The sequence below is a fragment of the Numida meleagris genome, chromosome 3 (genome assembly GCF_002078875.1).
Source record: "Numida meleagris isolate 19003 breed g44 Domestic line chromosome 3, NumMel1.0, whole genome shotgun sequence".
Lineage (NCBI taxonomy): Eukaryota > Metazoa > Chordata > Aves > Galliformes > Numididae > Numida > Numida meleagris.
The window spans coordinates 66,891,298-66,910,546 of NC_034411.1; the positions used below are offsets into that span (position 1 = coordinate 66,891,298).

General features: G+C 40.4%; 1 protein-coding gene and 1 long non-coding RNA gene across 2 annotated transcripts in view; one reads left to right on the forward strand and one right to left on the reverse strand.

The window, feature by feature from the left end:
* The window catches only part of C3H6orf183 (chromosome 3 C6orf183 homolog), a 72,726-nt gene that overhangs the window by 30,865 nt on the left and 22,612 nt on the right, over positions 1-19,249 (reverse strand). Inside the window, exons 15-20 of the mRNA XM_021392872.1 lie at positions 16,939-17,131; positions 11,450-11,577; positions 8,583-8,783; positions 7,469-7,590; positions 6,241-6,469; positions 2,999-3,201 (exon numbers count right to left, since the gene is read on the reverse strand). Coding sequence (XP_021248547.1) covers positions 2,999-3,201; positions 6,241-6,469; positions 7,469-7,590; positions 8,583-8,783; positions 11,450-11,577; positions 16,939-17,131 — 1,076 coding nt within the window. The remainder of the gene's footprint in view (positions 1-2,998; positions 3,202-6,240; positions 6,470-7,468; positions 7,591-8,582; positions 8,784-11,449; positions 11,578-16,938; positions 17,132-19,249) is intronic.
* On the forward strand, positions 4,089-9,057 carry LOC110396968. The gene is made up of 3 exons (XR_002437419.1): positions 4,089-4,352; positions 6,810-6,889; positions 8,927-9,057. It is a non-coding gene; the product is annotated as an uncharacterized LOC110396968 (long non-coding RNA).

Genomic DNA, 19,249 nt, shown 5'->3' on the forward strand with positions numbered 1-19,249 from the left:
GTCTCCTCTGGATAACTTTTACATCAGTTGGTGAACACCAATGAAATCTGACATGGAGACAGGGCTTTTAAGATATTAAATTTCTACAGGTTTCAAGAAAAAAAAGGTGATTTTATATTGATTTTTCACCTAAATGAAAAGTTGCACTATAAACTTACTCCTTATTAATTACCCGAAATTATATATGTGAGTAGGTATGAGTATTGGAACACAGAGATAACCAGAGTAATAAGTTTAATTAGAACCTGTATTTTATTAGAAAGCTGATAGTTCAAACTAGAAACACAAACAGACAAGAAATGAGACCTTCATACTTCATGGAATTACTCCCGTTGACGAAAATTAAGTTGATCGTTAGTTTGTCCAAGAAAGTTCTAGATATGAAACTAGAGCTGTAAAAAACTTATTTTAATGGAAGAGAGTTATGACAGAAAAATAGGTCAACTATCAAAGTAAGTTTGCTTGGTCATGGTTCACATATCTGAATGATGACCCCAAGCTGAGTGGTGCAGTTGATACAGCAGAAGGAATGGATGCCATCCAGAGGGACTTCAATAAACTCAGAAGGTGGGCCCCGGTGAACCTAATGAGGTTCAACAGAGAAAAGTGCAACGTTTTGCACTTGGATCAGGGTAATCCCAGATAGGCGTACAGACTGGGAGAAGAACTCCTTGAGAGTAGCTCTGCTGAGAGGGACTTGGGGGTCCTGGTAGATGATAAACTTAACATGAGCCACCAGTGTGTGCTTGCAGTCCCGAAAGCCAATGGTATCCTGGGCTGCATCAGAAGAGGGGTGGCCAGCAGGGCGAGGGAGGTGATTGTCGCGCTCTCTACTCCACCCTCGTGAGGCCCCACTTGGAGTACTGTGTCCAGGTCTGGGGCCCCCAACAGAGGAAAGATGAGGAGCTTTTGTAGAGGGCCCAAAGAAGGACCACAGTGATGATCAGAAGGCTGGAGCACCTCCTCTGTGAGGACAGGCTGAGGTTGCTGAGCTTGTTCAGTCTGGAGAAGGCACTGGGGAGACCTCATTATGGCCTTTCAGTCTTTAAAGGGAGATTATAAACAGGAGGCAAATCAGCTTTTTTGCATGGGTAGATAGTGACAGAACAAAGGGGAATGGTTTTAAATTAAAGGAGGGAAGATTTAGAATAGATGTCAGGGGGAAGCTTTTCACTCAGAGCATGGTGAGGTGCCCAGAGAGGTTGTGGATGGTCCCATCCCAGGAGGTGTTCAAGGCCACACTGGATGAGGCCCTGGGTGACCTGATCATGGCAGGGGATTGGAACTTGATGATCCTCGAGGTCCCTTCCAACCCAACCCATTCTGTGATATGATCCTACAATTTTACGATACATCTAGGTTTTTAGCTGCTGAAAATAAATGCTTCTGACTTTTTTATCTGGAGTCTACATTTTACAGAGAAAAGCTGGAGAAAGAGTTGAGACAAGGGGAAAATATGACTGACGTGTTATCTCTCCGAAACACACAACTTTTCTATGGTATGAAATCATGTCCCGCAAATCCTTTTCATACATGAATTAAGCTGTATTTTAAAACTATGTTCATTTTCTGCCCTCCGCTCTTTATGTTCCAGAACTTTGTTGTCCGATCCTTAGAAATCTCCTTTTAATTTCCAGTTTAAATTTATTCACAGTGATTAGATCCATTTGTTCTGCTGCCAAAATTGACCTTTAACTTAAATAGCAGCTCTCCGTTCCCAGTGCTTATCTTCCCAATGAATTTATAGAGAACAATCATATCTTCCCTCAGACTTCATTTTGCTAGGACAAACAAGCCAAGATATTTCATTTACTTCTGTAAAATGCATTCTCTATTTCCCCTCATCATCCTATTAGATCATTTCTGCTTCCATTCCATTCTGAATTTATCTTTCCTGGACATAAATCTCCAAACTATACTTAATAATCCAGGTGAGGCCTCACCAGACTCACATAAAAGGCATCAGTTCTGATCTCTATGGAAAACAAAAGTCATTAGCTGTTTCACAGTAGGATATCATGGCTTCCTCCACCACCATGGTTGCAATATGTAGTCATTCAATAGCCAGCTATACACCCAGTTCTTCCTCCTCCTCTGTTTCCAAACAAGTTCACAGGAGAATTTCCTATTATTATGCATAGCCTTAAGCTTTGTGTTATTGATGTTTATCTCCTTCCTACTACTTCAGACCTTAGAACCATGAGTCCTTCCTGTAAGATATTTCATTTATTTTCCATATCAGTTTTATCTTCCAGAGCTCCTATGTCCTGATTTTAATAACATGCTCTTATACTTTCTACTTAACTCACTAATAAAAACGTCAGACAATATGGAGCAGAGCAGGGTGAACTTCAGTAATAACTTGCATTCAAGACAGCAGGTCAACACTATCATTTGTAGTCTCCCTTTTAGCTCAGTCCTTATCTTTGTCTTCCTGTAAAAATCGTCATTTTCTCCAGCTTATGTGATAGTTTCCTAATTGCATGACACTGATTTCCTTTGCTTAGAATATTTTACTGACTCTGCAAGGATCAGTACTTCCAGGACAATCTTTATGCTTTCCTATTTCTGGTAGGGAAAAAGGCTTGCATGCGCTTCCTGTGTGATTTTTGTTATATTGTTATATACTGTTCATAGGAAGGCGTTTAAAACAATCACCTGTATTTCCATGTTCACTGAACCAGCAAATACCTTCTGCTCCTCCACCTTTTGACAAAATTTTATTGAATCACAGGACTCCCATTTTCACTGGGCAAAGGGCCAGTTCTGTCAAACTTTGATTTGTCTCTCAGCTTTTGAAACTAATAAACATCTGCAAACCGCAGACAGACCCTCTTTCCACATATTAGATAAAAATATTTCCCACAACACAAATGCAGGTGCTGTCTCTCTTTTTCCAACTATACTAATTGATCAGTTTAAAAGAATTTACTTTTCCCCTACAAACCGTGCCTCTCTCACATCCTCATAGCTAAACCAACACTAACAATCCACCAACCTGGCTAACCGCACGCTCTCTGTTGCCACCTCAGTCAACCGATGCCGGAGTGTGATCAGCTCCAGGAGCATGGAGAATGAATCCAGGATAAAGAACTGCCTTTCTTTGCCTTCTTTTCTTTCTTCGTCTGCTCCCACCTCTAATAGTGACAAAGCAATCTCTTGTACCAGCACAGGGTCCTCGATCAGTACCTCTGCAAACAACTGGAAGGTAAGTGAAAAAAAGGTTAATGCAGGTGTCATTTATATGCAGACAACAAAGGCCTTTAACTATTTTAGGGGTCTATTCTCCTTTTTCTGGAGTAAATCATGTCTGGAATTGTTTCTGAGTTGCAACACATGCAAGGTCAGGGCTGGGTCCACCCTGACCTCTAAAAATATGCTGGAGTTCTGCCACTTGCTTCAGAGGTACAGTCACTGAATTTATAAACCTTACTTTACTCAAAGGACTTTCCAATTCCTGGAACACAAAATATTTGCCCTTTTTTTAATTATGATCAAAATTCAGAAGGCTTTCAGAGGTATGCATCCTTCTAAACAGGGGCTCTGTGACCTGGTTCGCATTACTATCTGAGGCTATTTTGCTTACAATGAGCATGTACATGTGCCTCTGTACATATGATGCTCCCAAAATGGGGGTCAGCAACTCACATGATCTAGACTCCTGTTCTACTGGAATTGTGGAAGGACCCAAAGGAGCAGAAATATCAGGAAAGGAAAATGATGAAAGGCTGCAGCTTGGTAATGTGGAAAGTCAGAAAGAAAAAATGGTCCATTGGCTGCTGTGTTGTGGAAGCAGTGGCAGGAACAACTACTGGCTCTCTGAGAAGAAAAAGATGCTCTTTGTCTCCAGCTATCACAACTTGTACAACTGTGCCACCCTGCTCCTGTCAGGCAGATTAACATGGCCACTACTGCAACTGAGTGGCTTCATGCTTTGCAGTTTTTGATGACTGAATCACAGAATATGAGGAAATCTGTAAACAGACATGCTGTTATTAGTAATAAAGTCTAGATTTCAACACCTCCCATTTACTAAATCTTCAGGGCTACACTGAAAAAAAGCATTTTGAAAAGACAACCCAAAGTCAAGTGTCAGAAGTTGTGCAACATTTTTCATTTTTCCCTCTTCCCCATTGTGCTTTTGTAACTATGACTCTGGAAGGGTGGGACACAGCAACTTACGCGCTTCCTCCCAGAGCTGCTACAAAGAGAAGTGTATGTTCCTCATTTCCAAAGAGGACAAGAGAAGAGCAAATCAGCTTAGATTGCAGCAAGGCAAATCTGTGCTAGACTTTAAGGAGAACTTGCTGATGGTGATGCTGGTGAAGCACTGGAATAGACAGACCACTTGGGTGAGTCTATCACATGGTGTGTTTATGAACAAAACAGCTCTTCATCTCATAGAATAATTTGAGTTGGAATCATTTGATTGAAAGGGACCTTTAAAGGCCACCTGGTCCAAATTCCCTGCAATGAACAGGGATACCTACAGCTAGATCAGGTTGCTCAGAGCCCCATCCAGCCTGATCTTGAATGTCTTCAGGGACAGGGCTTCCACCACCTCTTCAGGCAACCTCTTCTGTATAGCTGATCATGGCATGGAGTAAGATAAACATCTCTCAGCTTCCCAAGTACATGTTGCCAGGGTGGCAGCATCTGTATGTTACCCAGAGGTAGCTTGTTTATTATGAAGCTGAAAGATGTTTAGGAAGTCAGACGGGGAATAAACACTGGATCTTGTAAAAACTGTGTTAGTGAAGAGTTGAAAAAGCATTAAAGAATAAGGTCTAAGGTCACAAATGGAGCAGTTCAAGAAGGTCAGAAATGTTGATTTTGTCACAATGAGCCATACAGAAAAAAAACCAACAACAATGTGATAATACAGAGACTGACTCATCATGACTATGCAAATGAAAACCAAATTAAATTCACACTGGCAAAAGGTAAATTTCCTAAAATATGCCTGACTTTAACAATCTTGGTGTTTTCTAAACATTGCCTTCTTGCGTGCATTTTTCTCATCCACAGCTTCTCTTGGAGAAAAGGAATGGAAAAGAAGTTTCCTTTTCCCCCTTGGCAATAGTAGTGTAGCAACTTTAAGAGCTATACATAGATCTCTGCCACCGATTACTAGGATTTAAAACTGAAAAAAAACCAAAGAATCATTTGTCATCTGCAGTGTGCAAGACGACTGGGGCACTACCAGTGGATTTTATTGGCATCAAAGAGATGCTGGATAAGTAATTCTTGGGATTTGCTCTATGGCTAGGCAAGAAAGTATCTGAAATGGCTATGCCCTTCTACCTTGAATTGGTCTTTATCTTCTTACCCATCACTGTCTCCACTGCAGGCAATGTGAGTGATGGTGAAAGTGAGTAGCTCCGTGGGCCCACTTTCAGTGTTCCTATCCAAATCAAACACTAATCACTTAGTCCAGAGACATTTCTGCAGTAACACTGGTTCTGATTTGTCTCATGTTACAGATATACCAGTGCACACAGAAACTTCACATCTTGTCTTCCAATTGAATATGGTGCAATTGCATATTTTCATTTAATTTATGTTGGCCAAACTTGGCAGGGATTAAGGTGTAGCATATCACTACATAATGAGCCTTTCCAAACTTTAATGATGTGCTCAAGAACATAACTGTATTATGAACTTCTAGACAAAAGAGATAAAATCATTTATTTTTCATTTCTTGCTGTCAGCATTAACTAAGCTGGCTAAAAAAAAAAATGAAAAAACCCAACGTGATGGAGACATCTAGCATCAATAATTTCATTCACACTAACAAAATTATAACCAGCCAAGTTAAGTCTTACACCAGGAAATGGTGCACATTATAGTAATAATCGGCTCCACCTATAACAATATTTGCTTTAATGTCCAGTCTTTTTTGTTACTGATGTTTAAGGACTGTATGTACAGAAATCCAAAACCCGGAGACTTATTATGATCTCATACTGCTTTAAAATGTTTGTATTTTGCCTCTCCTTAAGCTGACTGCTCCTATTTTATACTGGTGTGAGATCAAGAGTTCTACCTTTATGTGTTTTTTCGCAGAAATACATATATATCTTATTTTAAAGGTGGATGGAATGGATCTTCAACAAGCTTGAAAAAATAATTGGGCTGATATTAAGAATCACATATCTACTACTAACCATCAAGTACAATTGAACTGGACTGGGATTTGGCTGTAAAGTTATTTCTAACACAAGCAGAAGTGGAACTTACATCTTTTTGAATCTGAGAGCTGTAGAAAGATTCTGGTTTTTCCATAGTCAGCCACTCATCAAGTGCCAGCTGAAGTACTTGTTTTTCTAGTTTAATTGCTCTACTGGCTGTTTTGGGTCTACACATGCTGTAGAACTCCTGGTAGATACACTCCAGAGCTTTGGGGATTGAGCACATCAGACCAAGAGAAGGGTGAAACTCCAGCAAATAAATGTTCTTCGAAGTAGGACTTAAAAATAACAACAAAAAAAAGAAAGTATAAATATCTCTCAAATAAGGAAACTTTGCAATTGCTTAATTTGCAAGAATAAATTGCACTGGCTTTAGCTGTACGTCAGAAATCAATCTTCAAGTCTAAAAATAGAGCTGAAGCCTTAACAAACATAATTATGTTGGAACATATCTAAGTAGTTTCAATTGCTAATGAAAACAAAATGTTCTAAATTATCTTTTGCTAGCTGACCTGCTTTATTAGCCACCCTTTCATGTCTATTATGCCCACTCATTAAAAGTGACTGCACTTCAAAATAAGCCCTTGGGTAACCAACACAATCAAAATGTGTGTGCAGGAGGAGGAATAGAGGCAAGGGGCTTCAGACAGAGGAAGTAAACCAGAAGGGACCAGAGGCAAGGGGCTCTCGGCTTCCGGGTATGTATCAGCTTCTAAGTCCTTCACACAACCCACAATGTTGCATAGCTGCAGGAGGGGGAACATAGCACAGGTCTGTGTTATGGGTAATACGTGGCTTCCATGTGTGAAAATACAGTACCTCCCTATCCAACTGGACTCTTGGGCTAGAAAGGGTAACAGACAGTGGCCAAAGGGCAGTGCAAATTGAAAAGCTACATTTGAATACCGACACTGTAAGTTCAAAGCAAGGATAAAGTATGCACTTGCATGGTTACTGTATCAACAGGAATATTAATTTCCCAGTGTGGTGCAAGATGAATTAAGCAAACCCATTGTCAAGGCAGGGAAGAGCAAAGGTGGTGGGGAAGGAATCACTTTTCTTCCTTGAATGTTTTTCTGGCACATCCAAAGGTATTCTAAATAGCACAAGACTAAATAACATGAAACATTTCTCTATTGCCTAATTCACCTTATGACTGTTGTTTTTTCAAACAGTCTTACTTTTCAGGTGACAGACCCCAAATTTCTATCATCAGTCACAGAAACTTGAACAGAAAGAGTTACTCTCCAGAAAAATAAAACTGTCAAGTTACTCACCAGCTAGTGTTAAGAGAGATAAGTTGCTTAGTAATCACATTATAAGGAAGTCCAAATTCATTGATGCCACCTTTCTGACCTTTCCGCCAAATCTTGTGGATGTATTCCCTCTGGACATCTATCTAAAAGTCAGCAATAAACACAAGTGATATTAGCCAAGAAAATCCAAACTTAGCTTGAGATCAGGCATTCTGATTTCTATTCTTTATTTAAACACAAGCTATAAAACCTTTTACATAATAAATTTATTATTTTATTATTATATGTGTTAAAATTATAAATATATTTAATTTCAAGTTGTTTGTATACATACCCACTTGAGCTGAGTTATTCTTTCTAAAATTATTTTGAAATCTTTCCCATTTTTTTCAAAATAAACTTAGAGTTCCAGTGATGCCAGCAACGTTCCAATTCTATAGCTACCAGTATGGCAGCATTCGTGGCAACAATAGCATTACAGTTGTCTCTTGCACTGAAATCAAAACTTCCATTTGTAGACTAAAAGACACCTTACAAAGGATAGCTAATTAAACTTCTGAACTTGCAACCTATGAAATAGAAACTCAAAGAAGTGAAATACCTTGTGCCAGGATACAGAGGAAGCTTAGGCAAATTTTAAATGAGAATTAAAATCTGAGAGTTTAAAATACTGTGCTTTAATTATCAGCACAAGAATTCCCAGCTATCTGAAATATACTGCACTTCAGACTTAGAAGTACAAACTTTGTATGTTCTTTGTTCGATCAGAGAAGGGACTCTAAACAAGGCTCCGTCCTTATCCACTGCATTACAGATCCATGGATTATAATTCTGTCCAGCTTCCACATCTCGCAACTACTGTTTCCAGCTATCTCAGCTGATAGCAGATGTGAATTTAATGCGATACATGAAGCTCTGTAACCTTTCCAGTGTTCTCTTTCTGATACTGATGAAATCATAGCTTTCAATTTTTTAATTTTTTTACTTCAATTTACAAAGCATCCATAGACTTCACTATCAAATTAGTAGTAACTGAACTTAGCACTGCAAACCAATGCAGGCTGCGATCAAAGTTTCCCGTTCTGGATTTCACCTCCTGCTTGCCCAAGATGGATATACTGTAAATTCAACATACTTGTTGGTTTACTATGTCCCTCAGCAGCTGGAGATGAAGTTGTAAACAGATGCATTCATCTCTGTAGATGTTCACAAAATATTCAAGTTCGAGATCAAATCGTGGATGTTTATGCATGATGTCAGTTATCACCTGGGCCAAAGCAAATCTTTCCTCTGGGTCCAAAGCGTGTTGGTAGGCCTCGAAGTAAACATCTAGAAGCTGGGGAGATACTCAGAAGTACATTTAGAATTGTTTATTCATCCAAATATTCATTTTATTTTGGCAAGACATTTCTGAATGTGGAAGTTGCCACCTGTATGAAACCTACTGTGACCTGCCATGGCATCTGTTTCTTGGCACAGGATATCACAAGATGCTTCATCAGAAGGATCAGGAAGAGAGCATAGAATAAGCTGCCCACAGGAGGTATTTCTTTTGCAAGTTGCATAGTTACATGTCTTTTCTACTGAAGCATGAAGATTTTTATTCTATACATTCTTCCTCTTGTAAAATAGCAAGGTAATGTAACTACTACTTGAAAAAACACCTACTGTTTTTCCAGATCTAATTCATGCTCTTTTTCTTCTCCAGCCCACACAGTGGTGTCATGTCTTTGAAAAACTGAATTTCCCCCTTACCTGAAACTTGCAGATTCATGCAAGACTCTCTGTTGTCTCATACAGCAATTAGTGTTTCAGTTAATTACATATTTTTTGAGAAATTCCAAATTAATTCAGTATGTAATTAGAGATGTAGAAAGTCACATGCCCTCTCCAGACTCCTCTACCAAGAACAGCTGTAAAGCTTTATTGAAATAATAATTTTAATTACAAATTCCCAAAGCCTAGGACAGAAAAATCAAAGTGTCAAGTACAGCAACACCTGAATTCTCATTGTAGTACTTTGTGGTCAGTGGCAACTATGAGATAGAAAATATGAACTGGTGTTACTATTGCTTCTGGACGAATTGGTCATATAAATATGAAATTATCTGCAGTAGGTTATTTTGAATTGACACAGAAGTAGAAACTCATCCACGCTACTTTCCGTGCTGAACCCAGGAGAGAGTGGAAGAAGTTGCAAAAGGGCTCAGAAATAACTTGGTAGATAAAAATACAGATTTCAACAGAAGAAGTAAAGTTCTCTGGTTTAGACCTGTCTGACCTGAGTATTTGGAGGAGGTTAACACAGTGCTTGAGCAATAGGCTATAGACAAGTTTTATATTGGCTAAGCCAAGCTGTCTCAGCTGCTGAACAAAAGGCTACTGTTTCCTCACATAGAAAGAATTTTGTCCCAGCTGGGAACAAAGCTAGAGAGACTCATTTCTATTTCATTTGAGCTAAAAGCAAGAAATCTTCAGGAAAAGCATATTTATACGTTTAATCCTGCCTAGAGAGTTGGATTGTGAGAGTGGTTCCAGGATATGATCTTTGACACTGTTGAAAGAGAATTAGTGCACTGTTGGTGTAGATGCTTCATTCACCTCTACTGGGATTTTTTTTTTCCCAAAAAGAAAACAAGTTTCTATATTAAGAAGGTCTGTGATAAAAATAAAAGGTAGATTTTCAGAGGTAACAGTGCAGCAATGGAAAGTGAGGTCTACTGGGATGAGAGCAGAAACTTCACGGACTAGGCAATTACGTAGCTGTCACACAAAGCGCCTCTACGAAAATAGGAGAGGGGCCCTAGGAGATTCTTAAACTACCTACAACTGTTTTAGTTTAAAAGCTTTTCTATTTAAAGCCCCTTCAGTGGCACACAGGAGATTCCCTAACATCCCCTGGCATTCCTATTCTGAGAGCTGCCCTACGCTATCTCAGGACTGAGAAGAAAACATTTCAAGCATGTTAAGGTAACCTTAATTACTGCCCTTTCTCCCTGCTTCTGAAGCAGTCTGTCTGCTCCTTTACCTGACATAACCTTCCTGACATTCTCTTTGTTTTCCTGGGGTCTGGTGAGCCCCATACACAGAAACACATTTCCACTTTCCTCTGGGTCTCTAATTCTGAACTTGTCTAATCTCAAGAAAGAAGTCTTTGGGTAGAAGCAATATACATGCATGTGCCCCATAGCAAAATACAGACATGTGACTAGATTCAGAGAGGAAAGATAATACCTGCAGAGTATGCAGCAGCCATAGTGAACAACAAAGTTACAATCCACCTAATACATGTAACTAGTATTTTTTTAACAAAATTTATCCCACAGTAAATCATGGCATTTTTGGCTCAAGTAGATTAACTAAAAAGAAAGATAAGAAAGAAAAGAAGAAAAAAAAAGAAGAAACAAATTTGTAATATATATATAATCTTATATATCATTTGTATTAATAAAAGGACTATCTTTTAGAGTGTATCATGTAAAATACCTCTCTCCTTTCTTCTGACAAAGGGTAATCCAAATGCTGAGCCCAGCCAGCTGCAGACTAAGCCTCCTCTTCTGGGGACTACAGAAAAAAAAATGGTATCTTGGAGTCTCTGGGGGCACAGGCTCCGCAGGGCTTGACCTGGTTTCCCCCAGCTCTCAGCATGTGGCCTTGTCCTTCCCAATCACCCCTTAACCTGATGGGCAATCTCACTGAGGCCTTGCAGATGTGCTGCCAACCCGTGGCACAGCAGCTACAGATGTGCCTGACAAGAGCAGTTGTGCTCCCTTATTGCAAAATAAAGACATGGTGTCTTCCTTTGGGCCCAATTTACAGTAGCCAGTAGTTCCAGCCATCTGGGCTCAGCCCAGCCCAGCAGCAGGCTCCCTGTGCATCTGGAACCCATACTACCATCCACATGTATTCACAACAGGAAATGCTGCAGAAAGGGAACCTTAGAACAACTTGAAGTGAGCTGATTACAAGTCACTGTTTCCAGACCAAGAGAAACATCTGTACCTGGCATTTTTTTTCCAAGAGAGCAGTTTCACAGGTCCAGAGGTCAAGCAACACTGCAAATCGATCCACAAAGGCATGTGCCCACTCAAGGATATTGCTGCCACTGAATTTCCCACAAGTTACATTGCCTAAGGAAAACAAAAAAGTAGAAAACAAGCAGATGTCAGTATCAGAGGGATTTCCACATGCTTGCAGTCCTAGAGCTTGTGGTAATTATTTTTGTTTATAGCATAGGGGTGTGCTTTTTGCTCGCCAGGGAACCCAAGGCCAGGAAAAGTCTTCAACTCCCATAAGCTTTGGAGGGCCCCAGAGTATTCTACGAAGCAAAGAACAAGCGCACCAGGCATTTAGTTTAACATATCTCATCTATCATCTTTTGATAAATATCCTTTGAAGTAAAAGGCAAGGGCCAGATTTCAAAGAGACCCATATAAAGAGACAGAGCCAGAGAAAACACAAGGAAACTACTGGAGGAAAGAGAAGAGATACTTAATTTTTCACAGCATCAAATCATGCTGGGATCATCTTCACCTCCCTACTTTCACTCTCAGATCAAACAAAACCAGCACAGTCTACTCAAAGGTAAGTTTTACGAAGAGATATACCAAGTGTCATGGTTTTGACTGGGATAGAGTTAATTCTCCTCATGGAGGCTCATATGATGTTGTGTTTTGGATTTTTGTTGAGAATAATGTTGATAATACATTGATGTTCTAGTTGTTGCAGAGCAGTGCTTACACAGAGTGAAGGACTCTTCAACTTCTCATGCTGCCCTACCAGCAAGGGGCTGGAGGTGCACAAGGAGTTGGCAGAAGTCACGATCAGGACAGCTGACTGACCAAAGAGACATTGTATAGCATTTGGTTATGATGTCATGCTGAACAATAAAAGCTGGGAGAAAGAAGGAGGAAGGAGAGTACATTCAGGATGTGGGTATTTGTCTTCCCAAGAAACCATTACATATGATGAGCCCTGCTTTCCTGGAAATGGCTGAACATCTGCCTGACAATGGGAAGTAACAAATAACTTCTGTTTTGCTTTGTTTGTGCAGGTGGCTTTTGCTTTACCTAGTAAACTCTCTTTATCTCAACCTATGATTTCTTGCACTTCTACCTTTCTGAATCTTTCCCCTACCCCACCATTCTGCTTCCTGTAATGTCAGAATAACAGAATAGCTGAGATTGGAAGGGACCTTTTGTGATTATCTAGTCCACTCCCTGTCCCAAGCAAGGTCAGGTAGAACAGGTTACCCAGAACTCTGTCAAACTGGGTTTTGAATGTCTTGACAGATTTCACAACCTGCCTGAGCAACCTGTAATAGTGTTTGACCATCCTCACAGTAAAAAAGTGTTTCCTTGTGTTCAGATGGAATGTCATGTATTTTAATTTGTGCCCATTGCCTCTTGCCCATTCATTGGGCACTGCTGAGAAGAGTCTGGTTCTCCTTCATTTTTCTCCTACCAGTTATTTATATACAGATGAGATCCCTCCCAAACCTTTTCCAGGCTGAACAATCCCAGTTGTCTCAGCTTCTCCTCACCTGAAAGATGTTCCAGAAGAAATGAGAACCTTCAAGGTCCAAAAAAGGTCTAGCAGGCAGTTAGGCATTCACATGATTGTAAGAAATAAAGGTCTTGGTCTAGTTTATCCTTGTCTGTGCCCTGCACTGTATGTCATTGTCATGGTTTTGTGATTTTCGGTTATTGGTATTCCACATCATAACATCATGTAGTGGATATACCTGGTTCTCAGAAGAGAAGGACTACTACAGTCCTCATGGTACTTTGCTCCTCTGTTACCATTTTCCAGCCGGAGGGAAAAGATAAAAGCTCGCAGTATAAAAACTTGCAGATCACGAGACCTCATCTTTTTTCCGCCGTCTCTCGTCTTGGCAGCACCTCGCTCTCCGGCCGTCTTATCGTCGGTAGTAGAGTAAGGCCTACCTTGATTTTGGGACATTCTCTCTCTCTGTATTGGATTTATCAGCTTAAATTGTAATTATATTGTATTATAGTATATTGTTTTGCATTCCGATATTTTATTTAGTAAATTAGTTTTGTTTCTCCTCAGATTGTTGCCGCTGTTCTTTGCTCTCAGGGCCATCTCCCTACCCTTTTCCCCTTTCCCCTTTTCCCGGGACGTGGGCCCGTGGGTCCCCCATCCCCTTCGTCATGGAATCGGGCCTAACGCCCGTAAACCGTTGACAGTCATATAATCACAGAATGGCTTAGATTGTGAGGGGACCTTAAAGGTCATCTAGTTTGAAACCCCTTCCTTGGGCAGGGCTGTCACTCACCAGAACAGGCTGCCCAGGGCCCCATCCAACCTGGTCTTGAATACCTCCAGAGATGGGGCATCGACAGCTTCTGTTGGCAGCCTATTCCAGTGCCTTATTGCCCCCTGAATAAAGAATGTCCTCCTAACATCTAAACTAAATCTCCCCTTTTTTTTTAGTTTAAATCCATTCCCCCTTGTCCTATCACTATCAGACTGTGTAAAAAGTCAGTCTCTCTCCTGTTTATAAGCTCCATTTAAATACTGGAAGACTGCATTGGGGTCTCCTGGAACCTTCTCTTCTCCAAGCTAAACAAGCCCAACTCCCTCAACCTTTCTTCATAGGAGAGGTGCTCCAGCACTTTGAACTTCACCCATTTTAATAGCTCCACATCCTTCTTGTGCTGGAGGCCCCAGGGCTAGACACAGTACTTCAGATGGGACCGCAGAAGGGCAGAGTAGAGGAACAACCACCTTCCTTTCCCTGCTGGCCACCCCTCTTTCGATGCAGACCAGGATGCAGTTGGCCTTCCAGGCTGCAAGAGAACACTGCTGTTTCATGTTCGACTTTTTGTCCACCAGGACCCCCACGTCCTTCTCCACGGGGCTGCTCTCCATGAGTTCTCTCAGTCTGTACTCATATCTGGGATTGCCTCAACCCAAGTGCAACGCCTTGCACTTGGCTCTGTTAAACCTCATTAGATTCTCACATGCTCACTTTTCGAGCGTGTCCAGGTCCCTCTGAATGGCGTCCCTTCCTTCTATTGTGTCAGATGCACCACTTATGTTGGTGCCATCATCAAACTTGCTGAGAGTATACTCAATCCCACTGTCTACATCACTGAGAAAGATGTTGAAGAACACTGGTTCCAAGACAGAAACCTGGAGGACACCACTTGTGACCAGTCTCCACCTGGACATAGAACAGTTGACAACAATCCTTTGGTTGTGACCATCCAACCAATTCTTTACCCATCTAATAGTACAGCCTTCAAATCCATCTCTCTCCAATTTAGAGATAAGGATACAGTGTGGGACCATGTCAAAAGCTTTGCACAAGTCCAGGTAGATGACATCATTTGCCCTTCCTTTGTTCACTGATGCCATCACACCATCATAGAAGGCCACCAGATTTGTCAGACACGATCTACCCTTTGTCACGTTGTGATGGCTGTCTCATGTCTCATGTGCCTTAACATCCCTTCCAGGGGGATCTGCTCCATGATCTTCCCACACACGGAAATGAGGTTCACTGGCGTGTAGTTCCCTGGCTCTTCCTTTTTCCCTTTCTTGAATATGAGAGCAATGTTTCCCTTTTCCAGTCACTAGAGACTTCACCTGACTGCCATGATTTTTCAAATACGATGGAAAGTGGCTTGGCAACCACATCAGCCAGTTCCTTCAGAACCATGAAACACAAGTCATCTTGCCCCACAGACTTGTACACTGCTCTTACACGGGGAGAGATTTTGCTCCCCTAACCCCTGCTTAGAAGTTCAGAGACACAGGAGGTATCCTGTGACAGGTGAGAAGCCTGACTGTCTGTGAAGACTGAGGCAAGGAATTCATTAAGTACCTTAGTCCTCTCCATGTCTGAGAAGGCCAGCTCTCCTTTTTCATTTATCAGGGGGGGGTACATCCTCTTTGCCTGTCTCTTCTGCCCAATGTATCTAAACAAATCCTTCTTGTTGATTTTCACATCCCTTGTCAAGTTCAATTCTATCTGTGCCTTGGCTTTCCTGACTCCATCCCTTCACGTTCAGACAGCATCCCTATACTCTTCCCAGGCCACCCATCCTCACTTTTTTTCCTTCAGCCTGACCAGCAGGTCCTTGCTCAGCCATGCTGGTTTCCTGCCTCATCTGCCTGATTTCTTACTGTGGGGGATGGAGAGTTCTTGAGCTCTCAGAAAGGCATCCTTACAGGGTAGCCAACTTTGCTCCACTCATTTGTCTCTAAGGACAGCTTTCCAGATCTCATCCAGCAATTCCTTAAACAGCCTGAAGTTCACTCCCCTGAAATTTAGCGTCCTGACTCCACTCTTTTGCAGGCCCATGTTCCTTAAGATCATGAACATGACCAGGGCATGGTCGCTGCAGCCCAGGCTGCTTCTGATCTTAATCTCTTCTACAATCTCTTCCCTGTTGGTGAGCAACAGGTCCAGCAATGCTTCACCTCTGGTGGGTCTGTCTAGTACCTGAACCAGAAAGTTGATGTTAATGGACTCTAGAAGTCTCCTGGACTGCTTGCAGATCGCTGTGTTGTTTTCCCAGCATATATATGGGTGGTTGAAATCCCTCATCAGGATGAGAGCCTGAGAGTGTGACGCTTCTTGCAGATGAAGCAAGAAGGCCTTGTCAACAGGCTCCCTTTGTAAGGCAGTCTGTGGCAGACTCTGATCACCAGCTGTCCTTTATTGGTCCCATCCCTAACTTTAACCCACAGGCTCTCAACCTGTTCCTGACTATTTCTCAGGGGCAGCTCTTCACAGTCTTTCCACTTCTTAACATAGAATGTCCATACATTCAGTTTTAGGGAAGCATGATAAAACTCCCAAAATGTTATTCCATTCATACAGAAAGTTATTCCAGTAACTCAAGAAATATTTTCTGCATTTCTCTGAATATCATACATGTACATGCCATTTACTTACTGTAAAAAAAGCAAGATAAACAAAAAAGTGTGCAGCACCAAATATTTTTTTCAGCTTCTTATTTACAACAAAGAAAGTTTAAAAGCGGTTGGAGGTACATTTAATTCTGCAGAAAATCCATCAAATGTGTTAACTGAAAACATTCAGAAACAATTAATATTTTCTTTTCTGACTCTCTCTATGCCTTGAAGATGTGTTTGCTCATTATATTATTTAAATACATAAATACATTAAATACATATTATTATATTATTTAAATATATCAGTATCAGGTATGTCCTTTCTGTGTTATTTTTCCCTCCAGGATGACTTTGATGTCAATGACCCCAAATGAGTGCATAACTGTAACATTAACAACATATGACAAGCAATTTCACATGCTTAGTTAGGTCTTTATACCACATTCATCACTTAACTAACTAGTAAGATGAAGTTCCCAAACATCCAGTTGGAACATTGTTCTGAAGAAGTACAACAACTATTCAAGAAGTCATAGTATAAGTCCACCTTGAAAACAGCAAACTATATTATCCCACGTGGTTTGGACCAGTAGATAACTTACTTTTATCTTTCTCAATGTACTGGCTGGCCACAAGCAGCAACTGGTTCTCAAGCTCCTTTAGGTCCTCCAGTGCTACATCATATATGATGTAAGCCCCACGCTGGTCCTGCGTGTGGATATATCCATCTTCACAAGTGTGAAAGTCATCATGGTTTTCCACCTCTGCAAACTCCATGAACTGAGTGCTGTGGACCTACAAGTGAAAAAAAATCCAGAGAAACAGAGATAGAAGCAGTCAGCTCTACAATGATTGTAATTCAGTATAATCATCCTATCTAGGAGTGGATCAGGCCTGGTAGCATGGTATTTTGTCATTATCAAAGAACAATAAAATAAAGTACTGTCAAAACATACTTTTTTTTCAGTAACACCTACAGTGTGATTTCCTTTATACTGTAACGAGGTAAAACAAACTGTATGAAATTTCTGCTGTGGCTACTTTTTCCTTTAGATATGTAAGCACACAAAAAGCTTATTTTTCCCTCTAGTTTAGCTTAAATTTGGCATAAGAAGTCTTAAATTCTGACATTCTAATATGAATTCAACACATTTTCTAAAGTCTCCTTGGGTAAATAACGCTGGCAAGATTTGTAGATAAGCTCACACAGGCAAAGAATTTAGCACTAATTAGAAGGAACACCCATTGACTGCTGTCCCAGATTGTTGTAAGGTCAGCATTTGTTCAACAGAATGGCTGAATAGTGACCTCACTTTCCTAAAAAAACTCAGCATTTTAAAAAGAGAATCATCTACATGTGCAATGAGTCACTACTAACTTGGTAACACCCCAGGCAGGAATTCTACATTCAGCAGAAGTGACACATTAGGTTTCAAAAAATTCTGTTTCTCGAGTAGGAGTGCCACAAAGGGAATTACACACCTATCTCTAGGTGTATAATTACAGAAATTAATCTCCCAGTGTAAATAAACAGTTTATTTAATGTATGCAACAGAAGCCTTTAAAAATGGTTCTTCTTTTAAGAAGCTAGCAAGTAAATACAAGTTTTCCACTGTTTGTCTTTACTATTTCCTTGTTTGCAGTGCACCTTTGTTCTCATTTTAGTGCCAATAAAAGGTGCACAATATATTGGCACTTCCTCCTTTCACTAGCTTTGCTAATGCTTGCCTTTACTAAATCCCCAATGCTACCCAAACCTTTCTTGCTCTCACCTAGATAAGTCAAAATTCTATTTAAAGAAAAGACAGTGAAAAGGTATAGGAAACTTCAGCATTCAAGAGTAAAGGTACCGAGAAGAACAGCTTGCCAGCTTCCCAGAACTATGTTGGATCAGAATTCACTCATTCCCATGAAGTTAATGAGGCAGCTCTGCAAAACATACACCTAATTTGAACATAATGTTGGATCAGCATCATCAAAAAGACTTTTTTTCTTTTCTTTTCTTTTTTTTTTTGATGAGACATTCTGCATTCTGCACTCTCTGTTCTTTCCTTATTCTTCCAAATGGACTGTTTGTTTCACCACTCCTCGTGACAGGGTGCAGAATTGTTTGTAGAAGAACTTGGCTTAGGCAAATAACTATGCAAACGCTGGTCTGACTTCACCATAGCGGTTTTCAGCTGTGTTTTTAAATACCCTCATAGACAACATTAATTAAAAGACTCCCCCTTTCAACCTCTTGAGTTTTTTTCAGCGATTTCTGCTCTGTCCCACACCTAAAAATCTTGCTTAAAGACAACTGTATTTTGTAGAAAGAGCATGTGACTACAAAACTGGAGAGCTCTCACAAAGCAAAATAAAAAAAATGACTTTATCTCTGTAGTGTTTGTTTTGAGAGTCATATTTAAAGACTTCCAAGCCATCTAAATACATCTTATGCCTATAAAAACATTAATACCCAGCTACACATCTGCAGCAACAAATCAAGTGATTGGTTATTTGTGTGAGATATTGTTTGCCTGCAGGTTTTTGTTTTCCTCCTGTAACTCTGTGCAGCTTTAAGGGAGCTTAGCAACTCCCTTTTGGGTTATAAAGCAATGCCCGTGCTCCCACATATATTTTATCTATATTCTTCCAAGTTGAATCTCAGGATGGGACAGAAAAAAGTTTCAATTTAATGTAATGCATTGTTTGCAGGGCCTTCTGTCATTGAAACTCATGCTATTGACAACTTCCGTCCCAAGCAGTCTGCTACTGAAGGTAAAAAAAACTGCCTCCAAATCTCATTTTCAGACATGTTTTGTACTGAGCCACCACAGTGACCCAGATTCTTATCTGAAATGATTCATATCACAGTTTTGGACATAGATTAGGTGCTGAAAGTATTTAAAAAAAACCAGTACCATACAGTCC